This window comes from Ctenocephalides felis, unplaced genomic scaffold (genome assembly GCF_003426905.1).
Source record: "Ctenocephalides felis isolate EL2017-DRISC unplaced genomic scaffold, ASM342690v1 CF-g0.4_SCAFFOLD_03573, whole genome shotgun sequence".
In the NCBI taxonomy this organism is placed as follows: domain Eukaryota; kingdom Metazoa; phylum Arthropoda; class Insecta; order Siphonaptera; family Pulicidae; genus Ctenocephalides; species Ctenocephalides felis.
Genome location: NW_020539727.1, coordinates 25,331,142 through 25,355,357, shown reverse-complemented (window position 1 = coordinate 25,355,357; position 24,216 = coordinate 25,331,142). Strand labels below are relative to the sequence as shown.

The 24,216-nt window shown below is 29.4% G+C and overlaps 2 protein-coding genes across 2 annotated transcripts in view; one reads left to right on the top strand and one right to left on the bottom strand.

The window, feature by feature from the left end:
- Positions 1-11,721, bottom strand: part of LOC113389835 (ATP-dependent DNA helicase Q5-like) — a 16,976-nt gene extending 5,255 nt beyond the window's left edge. Inside the window, 1 exon segment of the mRNA XM_026626839.1 lies at positions 11,553-11,721. Coding sequence (XP_026482624.1) covers positions 11,553-11,652 — 100 coding nt within the window. The 5' untranslated portion in view covers positions 11,653-11,721.
- Positions 11,722-11,918: 197 nt separating this feature from the next.
- LOC113389134 (protein ST7 homolog) lies at positions 11,919-15,451 on the top strand. The gene is made up of 8 exons (XM_026626186.1): positions 11,919-11,994; positions 13,028-13,314; positions 13,372-13,515; positions 13,590-13,826; positions 14,146-14,447; positions 14,507-14,630; positions 14,745-14,977; positions 15,042-15,451. The coding sequence occupies exons 2-8, from the start codon at positions 13,056-13,058 to the stop codon at positions 15,276-15,278; spliced, it is 1,536 nt and encodes a 511-aa protein (XP_026481971.1). The 5' UTR covers positions 11,919-11,994; positions 13,028-13,055; the 3' UTR covers positions 15,279-15,451.
- The last annotated feature ends 8,765 nt before the right edge of the window (positions 15,452-24,216 follow it).

Sequence of the window (24,216 nt, the reverse complement as noted above, 5' to 3'; positions counted from 1 at the left end):
AAAAAAGTTATAATATAATTATGATTACAAATAATATAATTGTAATTATGATTGTTTTTAGTACCTGGTAATTGTGGACACCTACACAAGCACCATGATAATGCTCTCCACAAACCGAGCATATCATTAATTACCCACGTCTCCTAAGCCATTGCAAATTCTACAATTTATATCATCAGTACCTGAAAATGAAAAAATAAAAAAATAATAATTGGAATTAATTGATAAAAATCACCTTTGAACCTCAAATGCCACCTTACTCACATTGCCAATTACAAAGAAACAATAAAGGCAAATAATAAAACAAAATTATCCCTGCATGTATAAACCTACATATGTCGCATACACCTTACCATATGTAGGTTTTGAGACAGTTTTAGGTATCAATGTACAAGCATTTACAGACTTACAGCTGGGTATCTCGAATTCCGAGATTCTTACCTAATTTTAGTTTAAATGACTGGACTAATGTAGTAACAAGGCTGTATGGCATATTTTATCATTTACAGTTACAATTTAAGAGCAATATCTAAAAGTTGTCCATACCGAAGCTCATCTTGGACAGAAAAAAAGAAATGGACAGAAAAAAGATAATTTCAAAAATGTCTCCAGTGATATATTCAACCAGCTTATTACGTGGAATACATAAGTGAACAAAATTTCATCATAATCAACAAGATAAAGCAATACAGGAATCCTAAATTGATATTCAACAGATACACGGGTCATTTGTACACTTTACAACCAAGTAACAGAATGCAGAATAACACAGTTCATTATAATGCAAGTTCTTATAGTTCAAATATATCTATTTTTTGTAAATATGTTTCCTTTAAATGACATATTTGTAATGATAATTAACTTCCCGTAGGGTAAGTTATAGTAATCGCAAAAAAAATCGAAAATGAAAATTTTTATATATCTTTACGTTTCAAAGGTTCCTGAACATTTTTGGCATACCTTAGAAAAAATGGATGTATGTGTGGTGTGTGTGTGTGTGTGTGCGCGCGTAGTATGTATGTGTGGTGCGGATACAAATTTTCGTCGACGATTTAGGGAACACGGATGAAGCAATTTGAATAATTTAAAAAACATTTGATCCGTATTGATAAGGAGACGTGCTGATTAGTTTTTGGTAAAGGCGGGTCTAGCCGTTCCGGAGATACGGGGCAAAAAGTGCCAAAAACGGTAACTCAGTTTTTAAGAGAACGGAGCGTCCGATTTGAATAATTCAAAAACATTTTATTTGTATTGACTTAATAAAAAACTGTTCAAATTTTTGGAAAGGCAGATCCAACGACTTGGGATATGGGGGAAAAAGTAAAAAAATGAGCCATTTGGCGGCCAAAAATAAACATTAGACTTATGCACATCAAATTATCAGATATTTATAGAGATTTTAACAATAAGTATATTTTGTTTACATTCCTATGGGTTCCGTACCAATGTTTACCCGTTAGACAGCGACGCGGCGCTTACGCGCTTTAATTTTTTGTCTCTATGCATTTAAAGCAGTACGATTGCTTGAAAAAAAGTTCAGATCTTCCAACATATGTCAAAATAAAGAAAACATTTTTTTTCAAAAAAAAAGATTTAAAAAAAAAAATTAAATGATTTTTTTTTCAATTTTTTTTTTAAAAATAAGTAATTTTTTGTCAAATTTATAGTTTCTCAAAATCTTATTTTTTCGAAGTAAATTTTGTTCAAAAATGTTAATCGTTTTTTAAAAAAAAATAATAACTTTTGGTACGGGAAGTTCCAGCAATTTGCCTTAAGGCACGATGCCTTAATTGCCTTAAGACAGAATTCCACTTACAGCTAGTTTTATGTTAATTTTCATTTAATGTACTGTATACATTTGATGATTAATAAATCATGTTTGTATCAAAATCTTTTAGTACAGAAGTACAGACTTTAATTAGTTACATAACACAGCAAGGCACGTAGGCATGATCAAATGTGTAGATAATTTTCATTAAAAACTTACATATTAAAGGAACTTGTCCAAGATGCTCATTACAAAATGAGTTTATGCGTTGAATAACTTGAAATCCACCAGACGCTGCTACACAAGGAAAATGAAAATACTTTGGACAAGCCATCTAAAACATATTGAAATTAATTCAAATGTAATTATTCTTTATACCAAAATTAATACGTATAATCCATTAATTATGTACCTTGCATGCCAAACTAGCACCAAAGTGTCCACAAAACGAGCACTTTCTGTTCAAACTTTGTAAAATAACTGGATTTAGATTTAAATAGCTGTTTATTTTTTCAGGATTCTTCTGAACCGTCATACTCCACTCTACACAAGCTCTATGTGCATAATAATATTGCGATTGATCAACCAGGGTCAGTGGATCAACAGGTTCCAAGTAACCAACTTTTTCTAATTCATCAGTATACTCTACATTCAACGATGGATTCCTGAAAAACAAACATATAATTAACTATATGCTTACAAATCATTTCAGTAAAAGACTCATACTACTACTGACTTGCACTTGCTGAGCCCCTTCTGTCGCCTGTTACTGAGTTGCTGTTGATTAACATTCCTAGGGCTTTTATCACAACTGCCACTAGATGTATTATCTTTATTACTATCGCTTGCATTTAAATTATCACTATCTTCTGTGCTTGGTACATTTTCAAATTCACCATTGTAGTCAAATCGAAGCATTTCACCTTGTCCTAATTGAGTGCGTTCAGTTAAATTGCAAAAGATACAAAATTTACCAGGCCTGGAATGAAATAATAATAATAATTATAATAAGAATATAATTAGTATTTTATTTTTAATTTTTAATTACCATTTTTCAGTGAAATATGGGGTATCGTCATGCTGCACCTTCTCAGATAAAACTAAAGCACCTGTCTCAGAATCCAACATCATTTTCCTCACCAGGTGATGGCGGGACTGAAAAACTGTCCAGCATAGACATCATATCGCCTCGGTCTTCTCTACTAAGTCTAGGCCGTTTTGGTACACCTCTTGCTGATCCACCCCTAAAAAAATGATCGAATTTACATAAAATTTATTATTTTGAGTAATCAATTGATTTCATTAAATTATTAAGATTGAAAAAAATATTAATTGTATATGTTATGTTGTTTATACACTAGTATTGATTTTTGTATAAAATCAGCCATTTACATATTCTGAAAATATAAAAAGCTCTAGTTTCTACATTATATATTTGATTAAAAAATAAATTTCAAATGAATAAATATAAAGCACAATTATTAATTTATTGTTAATTAATCATTCTAAAAATGTATTAAATTAATTTTATAGAAAAACTATCATGTAAAAATGGTTTATGTATTTTTTAGTTGATTTACATTCTCACAGTATTTATTCATATATTTTAACAAATTTTATATTTGAATATTATTTGTTATAAAACACAATTGTTCATTTAGATTTTGTATATTTATTATATAACAATTTTGAAAAAGTATTGAGTGAAATAATGCTTATGCAGTAATATATGTTTTATTAATTTGTTGTTTTTGTAGTATTTATATATTTATTTACTGATTTACACAAAAATTTTGCATTTAAACACTATTTATTTATTATAAAGCACAATTGGCTTTATATTTTGCATATTTGTTAATTAACAATTTATAAAATGTATTATTAAATTAATTTTATAAATAAAGTAATAACTCACATGTGAAAATGATGCATGTAATTTTTAGTTATTTTATATTTTTATAGCCATTATTTGATTATTTAGACACAAATTTTGAAATTGAAATTTTTCTATTTATTATTCAAATATTTATAAACCTTTACTTTAAACAATATTGATGAAACTTTGATTGATATCGTAATAATGTGTGTTTAGTTGAAGCATAAGCTTTAATATCCAACAGTTGGATAGTTTATTTAAACAGCTAAATCTAAATTTTAATTGATTAAGTTGATTAATTACAACTTACTCCTAGTTTTTATACTCATTATTAATATAAATATCAATTTTATTATTATATCAAGAATGCCAACCGTCTAATGCTCCTTGGACGTTCTTTTCGCCCAGAAAACTCCTTCCTCGGTCTTCCTGGTCCTCTTTTGGTATGATTTGGTGGTTTTCCGCCAAATGCCATACTTGTTAAATTAATTGATAATGCCCTTGGACTAGAAGGCTCCTCTCCCATAACTGGTGGAGATGAATTTGTCGAAGGAGGAGTTGATGCTAAACCTAAATAAATCAGTCAGATAGAAGTAATGATAATATAAATATAATAAAGTATTCAAAGCAATATTGACTGTAGGTATAACTTAATTACATGCAAGAGTTTAACTTATATATTAATATATATTAATATATATTAATATATATATATATATATATATATATATATATTATATATATATATATATATATTATTGATGTATGTATATTAATTATGGTGAAATTTGTATTCTAGAAATTCAGTTCTACTGATATAATGTATTAAATTTCATTTACTACCTGAGGAGGTCTGGGCCGATGGGGGTCCTGTAATGTACTCCTCGACGTCACCATCGTCCGAGGCCTCTTCAAGGTCTAAATCATCTTCCAGTGGTCCTTCTTCGACGTCCATTTTTAACTAAACACCAACAAAGTCGAGCCAACTAAATCAACAACACACTAAAACCGATAGATTTATATATTTAACACATATTTGCATAACAAAATCCATCCCAGATACAATAGACAATATTAATTATTCTGCGAAAGCACCTCAAACACCGCCATTACGCGAGACGATTGTAAATTTAATGACAGATAATGAAAATTATATCGACGGCGTTTAATGTGGATACTAAGTATTATAAAACATCACCACGATGAAGGATTAGATTAACACGTAACACTAATTTATAAAAAAACGCAAATTAAAAAATTAAAACTAGTTAAAATTCTAAGGCGGCTATCATTTTGTGTACAAATCAGCCATTGCTTGGTATTGCCATAACTGACAAGTACAATATGAAGTGTGATTCGTCACGAAAATTAACATTAAAAATTCAAAATAAATAAAATAAATTTATAAAATTAATTGAAATTCGAAGAATTCCAAGAACTTTAATTCTACTTTCTTGCTTATATTTGCCCTGTATAATATTACTCAAGAATATAATAAAAAATTAGGTTAAGTGATGACACTTTGCTAAATAATGTGTAAACGACTTGATTAACAACCTTTGAGAATTAGCATTGTGATACTAAACTGTTTACCCATTCCAAATTATTATGCTTAAACAATTTTTCATAGGCCTATAATATTTTAGGTTGCCAGTCAAGGTTAGACCATGGTTAGACCTTGCATGAACTCTCTGTGCAAAGTTTCATTCGTTTCATTCATCACGAAAAATCAGCTCGATTTCCAACTGATATCTTTCAAACAGATTTCGAATTTTCCACCTACAACATTATTTATTTACATTCTAATTTTTATATCATTTTCAATCTTTACATGTATCCTATTCTATATTCTTATTTTCTTCAATTCTTCCTCTTTTTCAAATATCTAATTCTATTCTAGCTTTATTCAATTTTTTCTTCATTCTTCATTTAATTTCAGCTCAGTTCCAATATTTCTCTTCTTACTCCAAATACAATTCAGCTGGTCGAACTCTGTTATTCCTATTTTATCTAACAACACAATTTTTATTTGATTTCAAATTAACTGTACATATTTTTTCCCTATATTCTAAGTCAATGACAGGATTTGATCTGAAGATCCCTGTTGTGTGAATTGAACACGATACCAAGTGAGCTATGCTCGCCACAATACATAATAGCATGTTATTGCATTCATAAATGAATTTATAATATTCAATTTATTTAATGTTTTCTTTAATATTCCAGTTACAAGTATTCCGATTTGAAATGTTTCATGTATAGCTCATTATTAAAATATGTATTATTAGTTTCCTGCAACAATCTGAAATATTAATATTTATTTAAACTGTTATATATATTTATATTTCAAGAATACAACAAATTTAAACAGAATAAAATTTTCAGATTGAGTGACAATATGTCTCTTTCTGTTAATCATATCACAAGTAAATAATATCTTAAAAACAAATTCATCATTGTATATTTCATACAAGTCTTTCAAATAACAATATTATCTGCAGCTCGTGTCTTTTACTTGCAAATTCCAAGTAAAATTTAATTAGAGCTTCAATTAAAAAATATATTTAAGTATTTAACATCTCAAAGTTGTATAAAAAGTTAACCATATCAAGTTTTTACAAAATCTAATGGAAAATCTGCTTTACTTTCTATGATCATCTTTGCTTCAAACAGTTTATCAACTTGCTGCTGAATAATAATCTCATCTGCAAAAAAATCATTTTATATAAATAAACAATCATTTATGATGTAAAATCAATAGAATGCCCTTACCAGTTACTCGGTAAGCCATGAGTATCAATGAAAATTGTTTAGCAAGAGCTTTGAACAAGTCTCGAGAAAATATTCTTTTAGAATTATAATACGGCATCAGGTGTTTTACTATTTTATTAACTAAATCACCTCTGGATTGTATTGGTTTGTCTTTGGGCCCATTTCGAATAGCTTGCAACTTTGTAGTGTCTTTATTAATTTTATTTGAACTCTGCACTGTTGGTTTATCATGTTTTGTAGATGCAGCCTTTAAATAATAACATTTATTGACTGATTCGCATCTGGAGTGTCTTGGCTTTTCTTTGGATCCTTTTGTAACAGCTTGTATTATTGCAAGGTCATTGTTTTGAACATCACTTGTCATCACATTTTCTTCCTTGACTTTGATCACAGATTCCATAATTGTCTTATCACAGGAAATATCTTTCAGACATTGATAACTATTTTTATCACAATTATTTTTCTTCAAACTACTGTCGGAATCTTCTAAAATCTTAACTTCTGTTTTGAAGTTTGTAAAACCATCAGACTTCAAAGTACTTGTTTCTTGTACACCATTCGACATCAATTTAGTCCTTTTGGTTACATCAAAATCTTGAGACATTTCCTCACTGTGTTTTCTCTTTAAATCAGAACATAGGATGTTACTTTTATTCAATTCTAGCTTGTCCAGGGCACCATTTTGATTCAAACTATCCTGCACTGATGAATTAGTACCACTGTTAGTACTAAATTCATTTTTATCTTTGATCTCTCTCATTTTTCTAATCCTTGGGTCCATTTTTAAAACACTCATTGTTTCAGCAGATGACTTCACTTCATTATCCTCGCTATGGCAACTAGAATCAACAGATTTCAGTTTTTTATCTTCTTCAAGTTTTCTGCTTGTCAAATTTTTTTGAAAATCTGAAGCAAGGATAAATTTTGACTTTTTTGTTTCTTCATCACTATTTTTTCTAATATTTAACTCTTCTTCAACTTCATAATTTTCTAAGCATTCATCAGATTTGTGCTCATCATCACTAATTAATTCTTTTTCATCTAATTTAGAATGCAAAGAACTTTGTTCAATATCAACATCAATATTGTTGCTTTGGCAATCAGAACTGACAGATTTAAAATTTTCATCTTCTTTAAAATTCCTGTGAAAATCTGATGCAAGCATAAATTTTGATGTTTTTGTTTCTTCATAACTATCTTTCTCCATATTTATATCTTCTCATCTTCAGATATATTATTTTCCTGGCATTCATCAGAGTCATCACTATTTAATTCTTTTTCATCCAATTTAGGTTGGAAAAAACATTCAGAGAGGTTTGTTTCATAAAATCTTTCTTGATCCTATTTTTTTTTACAATTCTATCTATTTTAGGCGAAGTTTTAGCTGATTCACTTTTTGTTTCTTTTTGAATTTCTTTCACAGCCTCTCGCAATGTCAGTTTTGGTGTTGGTTTAAAAGTTTTTAAGGCATCAAACACCTTATTATTTGTAGTAGCTGATTTTATAGATGAAATCTATAAAAACAAAAGTAAACATGAGTATATTTATAATAAATAAGCTTATATAACTTCATATGTTTGTTTTACAAGTTTCACTAAATTTCTTCTGTACAGACATAACACTTTGTTGGAACTAAATATTTCATATTCGAGCATTTTGGCACAATCTTCTAAATCATTTTTATCAAGTTCATGTAATGGTGGATCACTTTCATCATGTGCAGTTAAGTTTTTTTTGCAGCATATCTACTATCATTGATAAATTTGATTCTCTTGCCGATATTGTTAAGCCGGTAACCTGGAAATATCAATTATTTATTACTTTGTAACTCGTAAATGAAAATAAAAAGGAGTAGAATAAATAATAGTTCATGAACACAAATATTGCAAATTTTAATTATCAAAAGTGGATTTTTATCCAAATCTATAAATTTTATAATATGATTATAATAGCTGAAGTAAAATGTAGAATGTTTGAGCACTATATTCTGCTAAGTTATATATATTTTAAGACAGCTCATGTTTTCACACAATTAACAGCATTTTAAGACTACTTATGGCATTTTCAGATGATCTACAACAGATCCAAACAATTTTCAACATTTTCAGACAATTCAAGTCTTTTTCACGCAACTGACGACGTTTTTAACTATTTACAATATTTTCAGATTATCTACAACATGTTCAACATTTTATAACATTTCCAGACAATTCACAATACTTTCAAACAGTCTACAACATTTTCAGACAATTTACAACACATCCAAACAATTTTCAAAATTTTCAGACTATCATACAGCATTTTCAAACTATTTACAATATTTTTTTATATAATTACACCGTTTTAAGACATTTCCAGACAACTTACTAAACTTTTGAACAGTCTACAACATTTTCAGATAATCTACAACATACCCAAAGAATTTTCAACATTTTCAGACAACTTACAACACTTCGAATCAATCTACAACATTTTCAAACAACCTAATCCTGATGTCGCAAGTCAGATTAGAAGTTCCACAAAAATACAATTAATTAAATTATTATACCATAAGTGTTAAAATATACATTTATTACCTTAACTGTTGTACAATCTGCTGCTATAACACGAGCAAATTCTGCATTTATTTTAGGTGTACTTTCTGTTGCAGTCGAAGCTTTTCTCAAAGCAAATTGTTTTTGTATAAAAGTAGTTGTTTCTTTTTTCACTTTCTCTTCACGGTCATTATGACCACCATTATCTTCATACTAGAAAATAAAAACAAATTAACAACATTACATAACAAATATAATTTTTTATATATTTTGATATTTACATCTTCATAATCATTCTGCTTTATTCTTCTCCTCCTCGTACAATTCACATTCATCTGTGGATTGTAATTTAGACATCAGAGTCTTCATTGTGCTGTTTTGATATTGAGATATTAATTTTTCAACTTTAGACTTGTTTGAACACACATCACAACGATTAACACAATTCGGCTTGTTGTCTCCAAAGTAATCAGAAAACACAGCATGTCTACACCTGCAATAATTAGAGCTCAAGACATTATTAATCAAATCATTTGTTACTAATATTATCCAACCTTGCTGATTCACAATATTCAACCCATTTGGTAAAGATTTATAAGCATTCTTTGCCAGTTCCTTTTTTTTGCTTCAGTTTTGGCTTTATAACCATCTTTTTTTATAAGGAAATCTATTGCTTTGCGCTCTGACTGACTGTAATAGATTCTGCAGTAAGAATTTTTGCCATCACGGCCAGCTCTACCAGATTCCTAAAGAAAAATAAAATTATTAATTGAAAACTAAATATAAATATTACAAATATACATAAATATATAATTTAAATATAAATATAAATCATAAGTTTGAATATAAATTTAAATACATTTACATACATACATATTTATAATCATAATTAATGTTGATATTTATAATTTATATTTGTAGCTATATTTATTATTATATTAATATATGAATATAAATCATAATAATTAATTATAAATTATAAATATAAACATAAATACAATTAAATATATATATATATATATATATATATATATATATATATATATATATAATATGAATATAAATATATCAATTTATAAATATATAATTATAAATTATAAATTTTAAATATAAATGTAAATATTTATATTTAAAACACAAATATAATTATGAACATATTTATATGTTTATATCTATATTGTTAAATTTTTATTTATGATATATAATTTAGAATTCATATTTATATTTAAACTTTATATCAATATTTGTATTTATTTTCATATATATTATAATAGATATATAAATATATTATAAATTTATTAATATCTGAATTTCTTCCTAACTACCTGATAATAACTAGCAACATTTTGAGGCATTCCCCAATGTGCAACAACTCTAACGGTTGCTTTGTCGACTCCCATACCAAAACTATTTGTAGCACTTATCACAGGAACTTCTCCAGTCTGCCAACTTTCTTGAATAGAAGTCCTATCGAGCCCCCCCAGACCTGCAATTGAAGTAAATTTATGTAACAATCAAGAGGATAGAATATCATGGAATAAAAATTTTATTAGCAACCTGCATGATAAGCCATTGTTTTTAAACCTAATTTAGTCAACTTGGAAGCTACTCTTTCTGTGGAGTCTCTTGTGCGACAATACACAATTGCACAACCTCGCTTACTCTATAACAAAACAATATTAATAACAAAATATAATGAAATTATATTATGCAAATGGCATACCGATTTTTCATCATCTGTTGCTTGAATGTGCTTTGAAATAAAGTCTTTCAAATGCTCATATTCGTCATCTATTAAATCTTTGAAACAAACATCATAATACAAATTTTGTCGAAAGCACGGAGTCTTGAATCTTAAATCATTAGAAATTAAATATATTTACATGCTACTTATGTTTTTTAACACTTACACTTTAACTGGCTTTTGTAACTTTAAATTTGTCAATATATCAATGACGACATCTTTGCTAGCTGTTGCTGTAAGTGCTATCCATGGTATTTTTGGAAATTCCTTTCGTAGCTTACCTAATTTTAAATAATCCGGTCTAAAACAAATTTTATATAATACTTTATACAGAACATCATGAAAAAATTCTCAAATTACCTGAAATCATGTCCCCACTGACTAACACAATGCGCTTCATCAACGACAAAATATGAAATCTTGTCATACTTATCCAACATTGTCAATAAATTCTGACAAGTATTTGTAGCAGCTTGCTCTGGAGTAATATATAAAAACTTTGTTGATGGATTTACACTTTTTAAGTCATTAATAACCCTGTCACGTTCTTTGGTGGTAATTTTGGAATTTATCGATTCTGCACATATTTTTAACCGGTTTAAATGATCCAGTTGATCCTTAATTAAAGCGATTAAGGGTGAAAACACTATTGCTATTTTATTGTTGTATGTGAGTGCCGGTAATTGGAAACATAAGGATTTTCCTGAACCTGTAGGCATTGATACAAAGACATCATTTTTTCCTAAAACATAAAACACTCTTGTTAGTATTCATATTGTGTATATTATTACACAAACGTATCGTTTTTTTCTTAAATTCTATTATTGTTATTGATATTATAGATTATTTGATGCTAACTTTTGATAATACAAGTGATTGCTTGTTTTTGTAATTCGCTCTTGAATGAATCGTGTCCGAAAAATGTTTTTAACTGTCCATATAATTCTGTTTCTTGCATGTTAATAAAAAAAATACAGTCCTAATTCAATTCACACATAAATTAAAATATAAAAATAAATCAGTTTGTATAAAAATATTATTCTATCATTTTTGTTATAGGTTAATTTGACAGAACTGCACAGAAGCCATTTTTGATTTTACTGTCAATCAGTGCAACCTGAAAAAACTATCATGAAGTGAAGCGTTAATGGACCAGTGTGACCAACACAAAAACATTACATCCATTCTGTGTGTTTACGTGCCAAACGTCAAAAGCAAAATATTCGGCAAACAAACAAACACAAAATAGTTATTATTATTGATAAATAAAGTATATACAAGGATTATCTATCAATTAAAAGTTAGTTGAAAAACAGTTATTCACATAAATTTGAATTAGTTATACATAACGTCAGTGAAAAGTCATATTTATGATTTTGTACATTGCACAATTAACATTGATTAATATAAATATCAATTGGAAGTCAATTATTTGTAACGAATAATTAATAATAATTATAAAACGAATAATAATGATTAATTATCAGAAACATTTCCAATATTATACACATATTACATACTAATTAATGGATTAGTCAGGTCTAGTCAGTAATTAGAGAGCCCCTGTAAATTCTTTAATTTATTAACACCATTTTTCTAAATTTAATGAGAATATTGTTGTTCTAATAAATGCAATTGATATATTGTTTTTATAGTTTAAAACCTAAAAAAGGTGTATCTAAATAGTTTAAAAACCAAATATAAACTAGGTGTAATACAAATGTCCGATAGTGTCAATCAATAAGACATAATCAGTAAGAATTTAAAACAAGCTATTTAGATGCAATTTTCAACTATTTATTCATAGCCCATCAATATATAGTTAACTTATAACTAATAAAATCAATTTCCAATTGATATCTTTCAAACAGACTTATGATATGTGTAACTGTATCAATTAAATTCAATTTAACACATTTTATTGTAATTTGTGTTCTCAAAATATATCTTATTTAAGAATGAGTGACAATAGTGTTTAGTTAGATAATAGTGTGTCTTAAGAGCGAGACCCATTATTAATCCTAACCTTTTTCCAATTAAATCATTTACGGAGCCTATAATTAACAGATAAGAGCTAGTTTAGACCATAAATTCTATCACTACGCTCTTATCTGTTAATTGTGAAGAAACTGCTGGCTGGACCAATAGTTGCATAAAACTAATCAACACGAGTTCTTGTCAAATGGCTTTAAAATTTTTGAAATTGATTCATCTGTTTTGATTTCTGATTCACTTATCCTATGACACAAATTATTATTATATATATATATATATATATATATATATATATATTAATTTCTATCTATTAATTATTTATTACCTTTTCCTTAAAGGTGAGTCCTACTATCTCACATGTGAACCATGTGGGACTCGTCAATGTTTCTAAGCACTTTGACTCCAAAATTTTATGTGGCTTTGACGGGGACATCATCACTGATATCCGGATTAATATTGATTTTTGAATGGTGGTATTTTAGAAAATATGGCACCTCATTTATTGAACAAGTCTCCTTAAATCACATAAGCCCCTGGATAGGAGGAGGCGAAACTAATAATGAACAGAGTAATGGAAGTAGTACTAGTAATGGGTCTAGTTCTAATAATACTCAAAGCATACCAGGTAAATATATTAAAATACATTTATTTTTCAATCTTTGATTGCTGTAAATTATTTTAGAGTGTAAGGTTTGGCGCAATCCGTTGAATTTACTACGGGGTGCTGAATACCAACGTTTTTTCTGGGCAACAAACAAAGAACCTTTAACCTACTATGACATGAATTTATCAGCACAAGACCATCAAACATTCTTCACATGCGAAGGTAATATATTTTAGTCCAAGCAACAAGTCTTATTAATTATGATTTATATTAATTTTCTATTTATCTTTTCTTAGGGGATGTGGGTAAAGCTGAGTACGAAGTCATGCAAACAGCATGGAGAGAAAGGAACCCTGTAGTTAGAATAAAATCAGCACACAGTGCTCTAGACTTGAGCCCTGATTGTGCGACAGCCTACATTTTGTTAGCTGAAGAAGAATGCACGACAGTGGCTGAGGCAGAACGTGTGCTGAAGCAAGCCTTGAAAGTTGCCGAAGGCAATTACAGAAAGTCTCAAAATATGCAACATCAGGGTAAAAAGATAATTAAACTAGAAGGTCTTAATTCAAATATATGTATTATTGTGCAGAAATTGATTCTTCGAGTTTCTTTGAAATAAACTAATTTTATTAATATTATAAATTTATATCATTACTAGACTATTTTTAACATAACATTATCAGACAATATACAATATTTTCAGATCATTTAAAATATTTTCAGACATTCTGCAACAATTTCAGACAATCTATAATGTTTTTGGACACTTTAAAACAACTTACAATCCTTTCAGACCATTCACAATATTTTCAGACATTTTTTGTATAATTTAAACATATTAATTAATTATAGGTCTATTAATGGAGTCCATACACCGGCGTGACACAAATGTTTTGATTTACATCAAACGTCGCTTGGCAATGTGTGCCAGAAAATTGGGAAAACTAAAGGAGGCCGTTAAAATGTTCAGAGACCTCACCAAAGAAGTGCCTCCAATAATGAACGTGCTCAACATACATGAGAATTTAATAGAGGTGCTCTTAGAAATGCAGGCCTATGCAGACGCGCAAGCGGTCTTGGCAAAATTTGATGATATCAGTTTACCAAAGTCTGCCACAATTTGCTACACGGCAGCATTATTAAAAGCCAGACAGGTAATAAAGGATAACTAAAAGTTGCAGGGAATGAAATGATGGCAACAATTATTTTTCAGGTTGCAGATAAATTTTCACCTGATGTAGCAAGTAAAAGGGGCCTGACAACGGCAGAGATGTCAGCTGTTGAAGCCATACACAGGGCTGTTGAGTTTAACCCCCATGTGCCCAAATATTTATTAGGTATTTTATATATTACTATAAATATCAGTATAGTATATATATATATATGTTATATATATATATATATATAAATATATATATATTCTTTTCTGTATCTATTTATTCCTTCATCAGAAATGAAACCGTTGATATTACCTCCTGAGCACATTTTGAAACGTGGTGATTCAGAAGCCCTGGCATACGCCTTTTCGCACTTAGCACATTGGAAAGCGAGCGAGGGTGCTCTCAGGTTACTTCACTGCACATGGGAAGGTGCTTTCAGGGCTCTACCATATCCTCTAGAACGGGGCCACTTGTTCTACCCGTATCCAGCATGCACAGAATGTGCAGACCGGGAACTCCTACCTGTAATAAATAAATCCAAACAAATCAGACATATAAACACTGTTGCTTATGCTATTTCTATTACAGGCTTTTCATGAGGTGTCAGTGTACCCCAAAAAGGAGTTACCTTTCTTCATCATGTTCACAGCCGGTCTGTGCTCCTTCACAGCATTATTGGCCCTTCTCACACATCAATATCCTGAATCGATGGGTATGTTTGCAAAGTCTGTACTCGGTTGGTTGTCTTTGCCATTTGGATTTCTCCTGGACAAATTGGAAATGGTCTTGCCGAGCAACCTGCTGCAACAGCTATCACGGATATAGCCAAAGAGACGAGTGTGTGAAATGGAAAATAAATTATTTCAACGATAAATAATAATAAAACTATGTGTTTGTGCATTATTGTGAAATGGATTTTATTAGTTTAGTTTCAGTAGAAATAGCATTGTTTAATTTGTGATCATCACATTAATGAAACTTTTTAAGTAAAGTTTTATCAGGGTAAAGAGTGAAAATAAAATTCTGTTGTGATTGAAGTTAAAGGCATATTTTTTTGCTTTAAGTTTACATAAATATTGTTGTTACATAGTATGATGAAATAAGATACTGAATTCTGCTCTAATAAGTATTATAACTCATTAAAACATGATATGTTTGTGATGTAGCGATGAAATAAATCATCAAAACGCTATATTTTACTGTTTTATTCAATAAGTGCCATTGGAAAATAACAAATAGTGAGTGGAATCCCTTCTTCAACCTTGAAAATTGAAACTTTGTAATGGAGAAATTGATTCTTAGTGCATTCGAGTTGTTTTTTTAAGATGAACAGACTATTTACATCATTTTCAGATAAAATACAACTATTTCAGACAATTTGCAACACTGCCAAACAGTATACAACATTTTCAGACTACCTACAGTCAGTGGCGGATTAAGCTTTCTGCCGCCCTAGGCCCTATCCGTTTGGCGCCCTTTTTAATAGACAAAATTTTACTTTTTTAAATAAACAATTTATTTTGAATTATTTAGATATAATTTTTAACTTTGCGTTGGGTAAGTTGTAGTAATTTTAAATAGTAATTTCGGAGTTACGGAGCAAAAAGTGCAGAAAATAGAAATTGAGTTTTTGAGAGAACGGAGCATCCAATTTGAATGATCTAAAAAACATTCAATTTGTAATGATGGGGAGAAGTGGTAATTAGGTTCTGGCAAAGGCAGGTCTAGCCGTTACGGAGACACCCAGCTAAATGTGCAAAAAATGGCAGTTTTTGAGAGAACTAAGCGTCCGATTTGAATGATTCAAAGAACTTTCTACTTATTTCAACAAAATAATTTTGAAAAAAAAAATTTGTTTCAAATTTTTTTCAAAAAATTCTTTTTGTTTATATCGAAAATAATTCAAATTTTATATTTAATTCTGACTAAAGTTTTAAATCTCACATATTCTGAAGAATTATTTAATGCTTTTAAAAAGAATAATAGTAATTGATTTTGAATTAGAGGTTGAAAAAATGCTACAATGCAAAGAGATAAAATATATTTTATCAAAAACCATATAACTCTTCGCATTGTAGTATTTGTATACATTTGTATAATAATTATTAGTTGATAAAATATAGTTATATTATAGTTAATTTTGAATTAGTTGAAAAATACTATAAATACTATAGTATTTATAGTATTTTTTCAACTAATTCAAAATTAACTATAATATAACTATATTTTATCAACTAATAATTATTGACAATATTCTTTCTGAAGGTATCTAATAATTTTTTATGAAGTTCTGGAAAAAAATTTAAAAATAACATTAACCATATATTAAAAAGCAAAGATTATTTTGCAAAAATTTTATTTTAAGATATTTTGACACATATATTGACACATTTATGTTTATTAATTAACATAATTATTCAAATAGTTTATTTTTGATAATTATATGTACTTAATTAGGATGCAACTCTTTTCCTCACCACCCATGGGGTAGAGTTGCCAGGCGCGTTTTTTTTAATGTGGTGTCGCCACAGAAATAGATACTTCTATTCATATTTACGTTTCTAACATTTCAGATGGAAATGGATATAGTGTAAATACTACTAAGTATCGATTTGTGCAGCCCTAATCCACTTAAACTAACTTACAAACTAATTATGCCTAACTGACCCGAATATATCGCGAATAGAAGAACCCCCGCGAAATGACCTAATGTACCCAAAAATTTCGGTTTTTAAAAATGAAAGAACCTCTCGTGGTAAAGAAAAAAATCAATATAAAATGTGTAACTTTAGTATTTTAGCGGTGATTGTAAATTTATAAAAAAAAAGCATTTACATGATGTACCCCCCAGATCCACCATGTAAACACTTGAAAAAAAACTTCATAGGTTCCCAGCCTATGAAGTTTAAGGACAAATGATAATTAATTAATTAATGTAAAGAAGAGCGCGAAAAATATAAGAGAGGTTCTTTCATGACGCCACCCTTTTGAGCTCTGAATAAAAGTACGCGAACAACCCCAAAAAAAGTACGGCCGAAGATTTTAATGTCGAAACGTCCCCTAACCTACTGATATTAACTAAATACTACTATGATAATAGAAAGTCTTAACTCACAGTTAATTTTCCTTTCGATTATGTCATATCATCCGATTCAGTTGTAGGCGGTAGTTCAGGTAGTAGTGGTGCCTAGTTGGTTTCGAGTTGATGATATTTTCTGCCAAATCTCGTGCAAGACCTAAAAAGAGGTAAACATAGAATTTCATTACATTTATTCGTATGGGTTGCAGAAGTAATTGTTGGTACCCACTTGCACATATCCTTTAAATCGGTAGTGGTCTCTTGGTTTGAAAGACATCTGAAATGAAAGTTAGCAGCATGCCAATAATTTTAGTATCTTGATACATCAATCAGTCTGATCAATTTCTCCTATGGGTTGTGGAAGTAGTTCTTGGTACTTATTTGGTAAGCAATTTTCTTGGAAAGACATCTGAAATGACATAAAAAAAACACAAGTGCCCCTAACAATAGGGGCTAACATACAAACGGGGCCCCGGTAACGAAAATAAAAATATAATATACTTATATCTAATCAAGGTCTAACTACTTAATATTAACTTATGAATACGAGAAAACCTGAAGGTATCCATATTGAGGTGAACTGAAAGGGTTAAGGGTACTCTTGTTAGAGTGTAAAGATTGCTATTTGGTATGTTTAGCATCTCACTCCCCAATATGAAGGGTTTACCTTAGCGCCGTAATTCGACTCAACAAAACCTGCAGTTACCAGTGGAGATTTTAACTAACTACACAATTAAAGCAGAATCTACTTACCAACTTATTGATTGTTACCGAGTTATGTTTACAGATCCGAGAGCTTGACCGCACTTATGTATAGTGATGCATTAAGCCTAAATTCGAATGTACTAACGATGGGCTAATGATAAAGCTAGAAATGATTAAAAATGTATAGAACGGCGTAATTACGCAGGGGAATGCTTAAAATCGGAAAACTCGATCGGATTTTTCTAGATCGTGTTCTTTTTGCCTGGCACAACATCACAACCATCACTAATGCACTAACTTGTGTCCTCCGTATTGGATTGACCACCTGAGATGACTGATACTGAAAAACGATCGCGACTCCGGACCTCATACGATAGGAGCCTTATAGGCAGGTGGGGATTCAGTTTAGGAGTTTAAAAACTCCTTGGAAATGATGTATGTAGTCTTTATCGCGAATCTGGACCACATACGACAGGAACCATATAGGCGGGCGGCGGCGGATGTAGTTTGCACTAAAGGTTGTGCAACACTTTGGAAACATTGCATGCTGTCGTTACAAAGACGCAATCACTTTTTAAGTATCAGTCCTCAGAGGTAGTCAATCGAGTCGAAAGTGCACAATTAGTGCATAGTGGTGCGTGTGTTGTTCCATGGGCGAAGAACACACAATCCAGAAAAAGTGACGGTTCTCCGATTGTATGCGATCCCCTTTGTCATCACGCCGTATCATACACATCTATAATTTCAAGCTTTTTGATCAACCAAAACAATAGTATATCAGAATTTAGACTTAAGACATGACTACAAAATACGGTCATATCTTCGCACCTACGACGAACACAACTAGGTAACATTGAATAAGTTAATAAGTATAGATTCTGTTTCATTCGTGTAGTTAGTTACGCACTCTACAGATAATTACCGGTTTTTATTAAAAGTCAGATTGGGGCTCCAAGGTAAACCCTGTATATTGGTAAACGCAATGCTAAGATGTACCAAGTAGCAGTCATTGCACCCCAAAAAGGGTACCTTCAACCTTTTTAATCCACCACAATCTCCTAGCAGTCCTGGTGCTTGCCGTCGCGCTGAGAAATTAATTCTGCAACCCTGAAATAAAAAGTGACTTGAAAGAAATTAAATAGACAATGACTTATAAATACTATGTCGTAGCCTACTCGTATTTATTCCAGGGCTCTGGTACATCATATAGGTACACATGTTCTCCTGTTCGTTGTTGTAGTATTCAACCTCGTGGTATATTTAGTCGAGGCCCATTTACGCTAAAATAAATGTCAATTTTGTTATTTTTTACATAATTTAGGGTTTTGTATCATCTTACCTTTTTTTTTTTTAACTTCAAACAATACGTCTTCAACATTTCTCCGTTTAGGAGACTTATTGTGCAATCACAAAAAATTTAAATTATTTAATTAAAACATATTCATTGCATTGGAGCAGAAAAATCAGTCAAAATAAAAACAAGTAATTTATTTAACAAAGTTTTTAGATTTTTTAACTAGTTATTTACATCCATGCTACTAATAAAATAATTCTAAAAAAATAAGCATTGTACATATAATACTAATTAGAAATTAAAGTGTATGGGGTTGCGTTGCTTCTGGGAAAAACATCGCAAGGATCCACACACCGATTGAAAAAAATTAATTTATTAACGAAACGCGAATTACTAGAACCTGCCGTGGGGGGTAGGCGACAGGAACACATTTAAACGCGGATATCGTTTCAAACGATATTAAAATTACGAATAAGTCCTCGCACGAACAAAAAAAATTTAAATGTGGACGCAAATAACTCAAAATTATAAAAAATAATTAAAAATTGTAAATGTGATTGAATAAAAAAAATTCATGCACAATAAATCCCTAAAGCAATCCGCCACTGCGCAAAACACTGTATGAAATCTGAAACAAAACAAATGTAGTCAATCGTAAATATCTGAAACATAACATTTATATTAAAATTTAATATTATTTAATTATAGTTAAATTTAATAATCTAAAGATTGCATTAAATTATTTATGTTAACTCAAAGGCTAAAATTAAATATTTTCACAACAATAAACACTAAGGCGACACTTCAGCACAAATATATTGAATTAGAAAATGTAACGCAAATGGTTTAATATTAAAGAAACGAATTTTTACTTCAATTTATTTACATTCTTATAATTATAATTCAACAGAAAATCAAGTCACATCGAATCAACCAAAACACAAGTCCCATGACACGTATTTGAAACTGAATGCACGAAATGATTACATAATACATAAATATTTTTTAAAAGGCTTACCACTGACCACCGAGTAGTGTCCACCGAGAGCTCCAAATACAGAATGATTTTAGTTGGAAATTCCGCATCTTTTATATTAGGGTCAGAAAGGGACAAAACTATGTATTGTTACCAGATGATACTGAAATTCAAAAATTCAAAAATTGTTATCTAATTGAATAGTTTCGGGTTCGGAACCATAGAGGGTCGTGCATTACAGAAATTTTATTGTACCTCACAATCAGTCATAATTCAACCTTCGTGGCGAGATGGTCGAAATTATTACTGCTAATATTTGCATCTAGTTTTGTTTGATTCATATATTTGATTTGATTGTGAAGTATTATTTGTATTAAATACGTTTTTGTTTGTATTTGCGTCTTATTAATTTGTGCGTTTTTATTTATAGAAGAGAATTATCTAGATCAAGATCAATCAGAAAAAAAAATCGGAAAAATTTGCCGCCCCCCAAATTGTGCCGCCTTAGGCCCGGGCCTCACGGGCCTATGGGGTAATCCAGCACTGCCTACAGTATTTTCAGATAATTTACAACAGTTTTAGACAATCTACAGCATTTCCAGACATTTTATTACAAATTCAAATGATCAACAATATTTTCAAATAATTTACAACATTTCTGATAATTTACAACAATTTCAGATAGTTTACAGCATTTACAGACAATTTACAACACTTTCAAACAATATACAGAATTTTCAAACAATTTATGAAATTTTCAGACAATCAGACACATTTTGAGACAGTTTTACAACATTTTAGGGCATATCACAACATTTTCAGACATTCAAAACATTTTGAGACGATTTACAACATTTTCAGATAAATATTTATTCTTTCTATTTTCCTGTAAAATTCGTTGGAAGTCGCATTAGAAGTTTTACTTCAAAAATTTCAGCTAGAAGAAAGTACGAATTAATTTAAATTAGTTTAAAAATAAATCCATGAGCTCTCGGATTTTTAAAGTTTAATTTTAATTTTTCGAACTCTTATGTTGGGGAGAATTTTCAGTGCATGAAATATATTCTTTTGAAGATTCTATTTATCAGGACCGTATTTAAAGTCACATATCAATCGAATTTATACGAAGTTATAATAAAACAGAATAAGTGATAATTTCAATTTCCGCGGTAGTGCCAAAATGGCCGGAATTTGAAACGATCTGATTGGTCGAAGACATGAATCCTGCCGCCTAGAATGTCTCCAAAATGGCCGCAATTTGAAACGATCTGATTGGTCGAAGCCATGAAGCCTGCCGCCTAGAGCGTCTCCAAAATGGCCGCAATTTGAAACGATCTGATTGGTCGAAGACATAAATCCTGCCGCCTAGAGCGTCTCCAAAATGGCCGCAATTTAGATCGATTTCATTGGTTGAAGACATGAATCCTGCCGCCTAGAGCGCCTCCAAAATGGCCGCAATTTAAAACGATCTGATTGGTCGAAGACATAAATCGTGCCGCCTAGAGAGTATCAGAAATGGCCGCGATTTGGATTGATTTCATTGGTCGAAACTATGAATACTGCCGCTTAGAAATGTCCGCAATTTCGAGTCAATTTGAGACGAATCAGATCTTTTCAAATTGAGGCCATTTTTGCTAGAAAAATGGTCATGATACATTTTAATGACGGCAACAAAAGTTTTATAAAGAGAGCTTAATAGCTACGGGTGATGGCGAAATAAAAAGTCATTTGTATATTTCAGAAGTCAGCAATTATATATACAAAAACCCATTACATGAAATATGATTTTCAATTTATATTATACAGTCAAAAGTTTCAATAAACATTATTTAATATTATAGATTAGCAAATGCAAATACTTATCTATTATTATATATTTTATATGTACATGTTTTTTTTAAATATATATTTATATATATGTATGTGTATATATATATATATATATATATATATATATATATATATTTGTAATATTTTTGCAGCCCAACCGTCGAATTAAAAATTAAAAAAAGATTAAATAACAAAATTATTTATTCCATTAAACGTTTCGACACTTGATGTGTGTCATCATTCAGTAATCAAACCAGGAAAAACAGGAAACATTAATTATGATGTAAAATTGATTGAACACTAAATTTGTGTAAAATAATAAAATGCTATTATATTAACAAACGAGAAATAGAAGGAGCACATATTGCCCTCCTATATTTTATGTTATTGGTATCATAGCATTGTGTGCACAGAGTCGCAATATGTGCTCCTCCTATTTCTCGTTTGTTAATATAATAGCATTTTATTATTTTACACAAATTTAGTGTTCAATCAATTTTACATCATAATTAAAGTTTCCTGTTTTTCCTGGTTTGGTATGTATAATTTCCTCCTTTTATATATTTATATTTATCATCATCTGTGTATTTATGTTAAATGTTTTTTTAGATTACTGAATGATGACACACATCAAGTGTCGAAACGTTTAATGGAATAAATAATTTTGTTATTTAATCTTTTTTTAATTCGACGGTTGGGCTGCAAAATTATTACAAATATGTATCAACGTCGACAAAACTATCATCATATATATATATATACATATAATCTTGATAAATATTAATTTTACTACAATTTCTATGAAACGGTTAATAATATAATTTGGCTTTAATAGAGTAGGAGCTACACGATAAAAATAAGACACTTTTGAGAAACAAATCTCACACGTCATATACACTTCGAAAAGCCACAACCTTTTATCAGAAATCAAAATTTGGAATACAAATTGTAAATCGAAAGGGATTTTTAGTGATATACTAGAAACCAGTAATTAAATCAATTCTTGACTTTGAGACAACACCAGAAAAATTGCAATATAAAAAGGAATCAATCTTTCATGGTATACCAGAGCTAACATTAGTCAAATCAGTATATAATTTATTTATTTGATGATTGAACTTTGAGAAGAACTTATGGCATCCTTTCACTAAGTCCTTATAACAATATTAAATATAATATAATATAATATAATATTTATTTATATAAAATAAGCTAAAATCTATCTATTGCAATGATGACTCTCTTTCTCTAATATTTATATAGTTATATTTATATTTATAGACAAAAAGGCATATAAATTCTTAATTTAAACATATTTAATATGATAGAATAGTTAGAAGTTTTTTTTGAGTATTATTTTTTTTAGGAATTCATTCTTAAAGTTATGACTTTATTTTAATAATAGCATTTAGATAACTTATTCCCTAGGGACAGGTCTTTTTTTATCATATTATAAATTAAGAATAAATTTGTAAAATTTATATATATATATATATATATATATATATATATTTTTATTATATACATATATCTATATTATTGCATTGATGTAAATTACCAATAATACATAAATATATATATATATATATATATATATATATATATATATATATATATTATATATATGGGAATAAAAAATCTTATAAACATTTCATGTATGCTTAACTATAATATAATTTTTATGAACAATATACAAAAATCTATCTATCATCATTATAAATCTATTATTATTTATACAAGTTGGCTTTACTGAATTCCATTAGTGAGATACTGAAAACTATCATACAACTTAGTCGATATGAGTGCATGCTGGACTCGACAAGATGCTCCACCATTCACAAAGTTGATCCTCTGTCAGAGACAAATGGAAACGATTTTG

Excerpts from the sequence above, each read along its gene's own strand:
- LOC113389134 (XM_026626186.1), top strand. The coding sequence starts at position 13,056 with ATGTGGGACTCGTCAATGTTTCTAAGCACTTTGACTCCAAAATTTTAT. Across the intron at positions 14,448-14,506 it reads CATTATTAAAAGCCAGACAG|GTTGCAGATAAATTTTCACC; the intron begins GTAATAAAGGAT and ends ATTATTTTTCAG. Across the intron at positions 14,631-14,744 it reads TGTGCCCAAATATTTATTAG|AAATGAAACCGTTGATATTA; the intron begins GTATTTTATATA and ends TTCCTTCATCAG.